The 778-nt window shown below is 67.9% G+C and overlaps 1 protein-coding gene across 1 annotated transcript in view; it reads right to left on the bottom strand.

Annotated features, from left to right (window-relative positions):
- Positions 1–113, bottom strand: part of ZC3H3 (zinc finger CCCH-type containing 3) — a 69,472-nt gene extending 69,359 nt beyond the window's left edge. The window contains exon 1 of the mRNA XM_015571381.1: positions 16–113. Within this exon, the coding sequence (XP_015426867.1) occupies positions 16–103 (88 nt within the window). The 5' untranslated portion in view covers positions 104–113. The remainder of the gene's footprint in view (positions 1–15) is intronic.
- Between the last annotated feature and the right edge of the window lie 665 nt (positions 114–778).

The raw sequence follows: 778 nt of genomic DNA, 5'->3' as shown, positions 1-778 counted from the left end.
GCCCGGCCGACTCACCCTGCAGGAGGCGGATCTGCTGCCGTAACAGCTCCTTTTCCTCCATCTCCCGAGTCTGCGACGCCCGGCCAGGCCCCCGCGACGTCATCGCCGCGCGTTCACCGCGGGGCGGGGGAGACGGCGAGGGAAACGGCCGGGGAGACGGCCGTGGGAGTCACCGGTGACGGCGCTCTCAATCCCCGCGGGACGGGACGAGTCGTCGCGCAGCTTCGCAGCCTCCGCCTGCCCCCCTCTCTGTCCCGCCCCCTTGACCAGCCCAGCCGGCACTTCTTGAGAATCCTCCCGCCAGGCTCCCAGGGGGCCGCGGGTTGGCCGGCGAGGACCACTCCTCGCGGGTGCCCCCTCGCCTGTACCCCGCGCGGAGGGGGAGCAGGAAGTGTTTGGGAGAGAACTGTCCCGGAGCCCCCCGTGGGTCCTCCTCCCCAGCATCTCGCCCCGCATCGACCCGCACTGCCCAGTGCAACTCGGCCGAGGCAGATGCTCCCGGAAGGAAATGCTGTTGCCCGGCCGGGGCTGAGAGCGCCGCCCAGTGAACCCGGAGGCCGGGATACGAGCGGGGGTTGCGGCTGGGTCCCCCGGGGGCGCGCAGGAGGCGGCCGATCCCTAATTCTCTCTCTCCCTCTCCTATTCATTCTGAAATCCATAAAAATATGTTTTTCTAAAACAAGAAAATGGCCCTGACCGGTTTGGTTCAGTGGATGGAGCGTCGGCCTGCGGACTCAAGGGATCCAGGGTTCGATTCCTGTCCAGGGCACGTACCTGG

Source organism: Myotis davidii, unplaced genomic scaffold (assembly GCF_000327345.1).
Source record: "Myotis davidii unplaced genomic scaffold, ASM32734v1 scaffold1509, whole genome shotgun sequence".
Classification (NCBI taxonomy): domain Eukaryota; kingdom Metazoa; phylum Chordata; class Mammalia; order Chiroptera; family Vespertilionidae; genus Myotis; species Myotis davidii.
The sequence above is the reverse complement of the archived record's forward strand: the minus strand, read 5'-3'. Positions and strand labels throughout refer to the sequence as shown.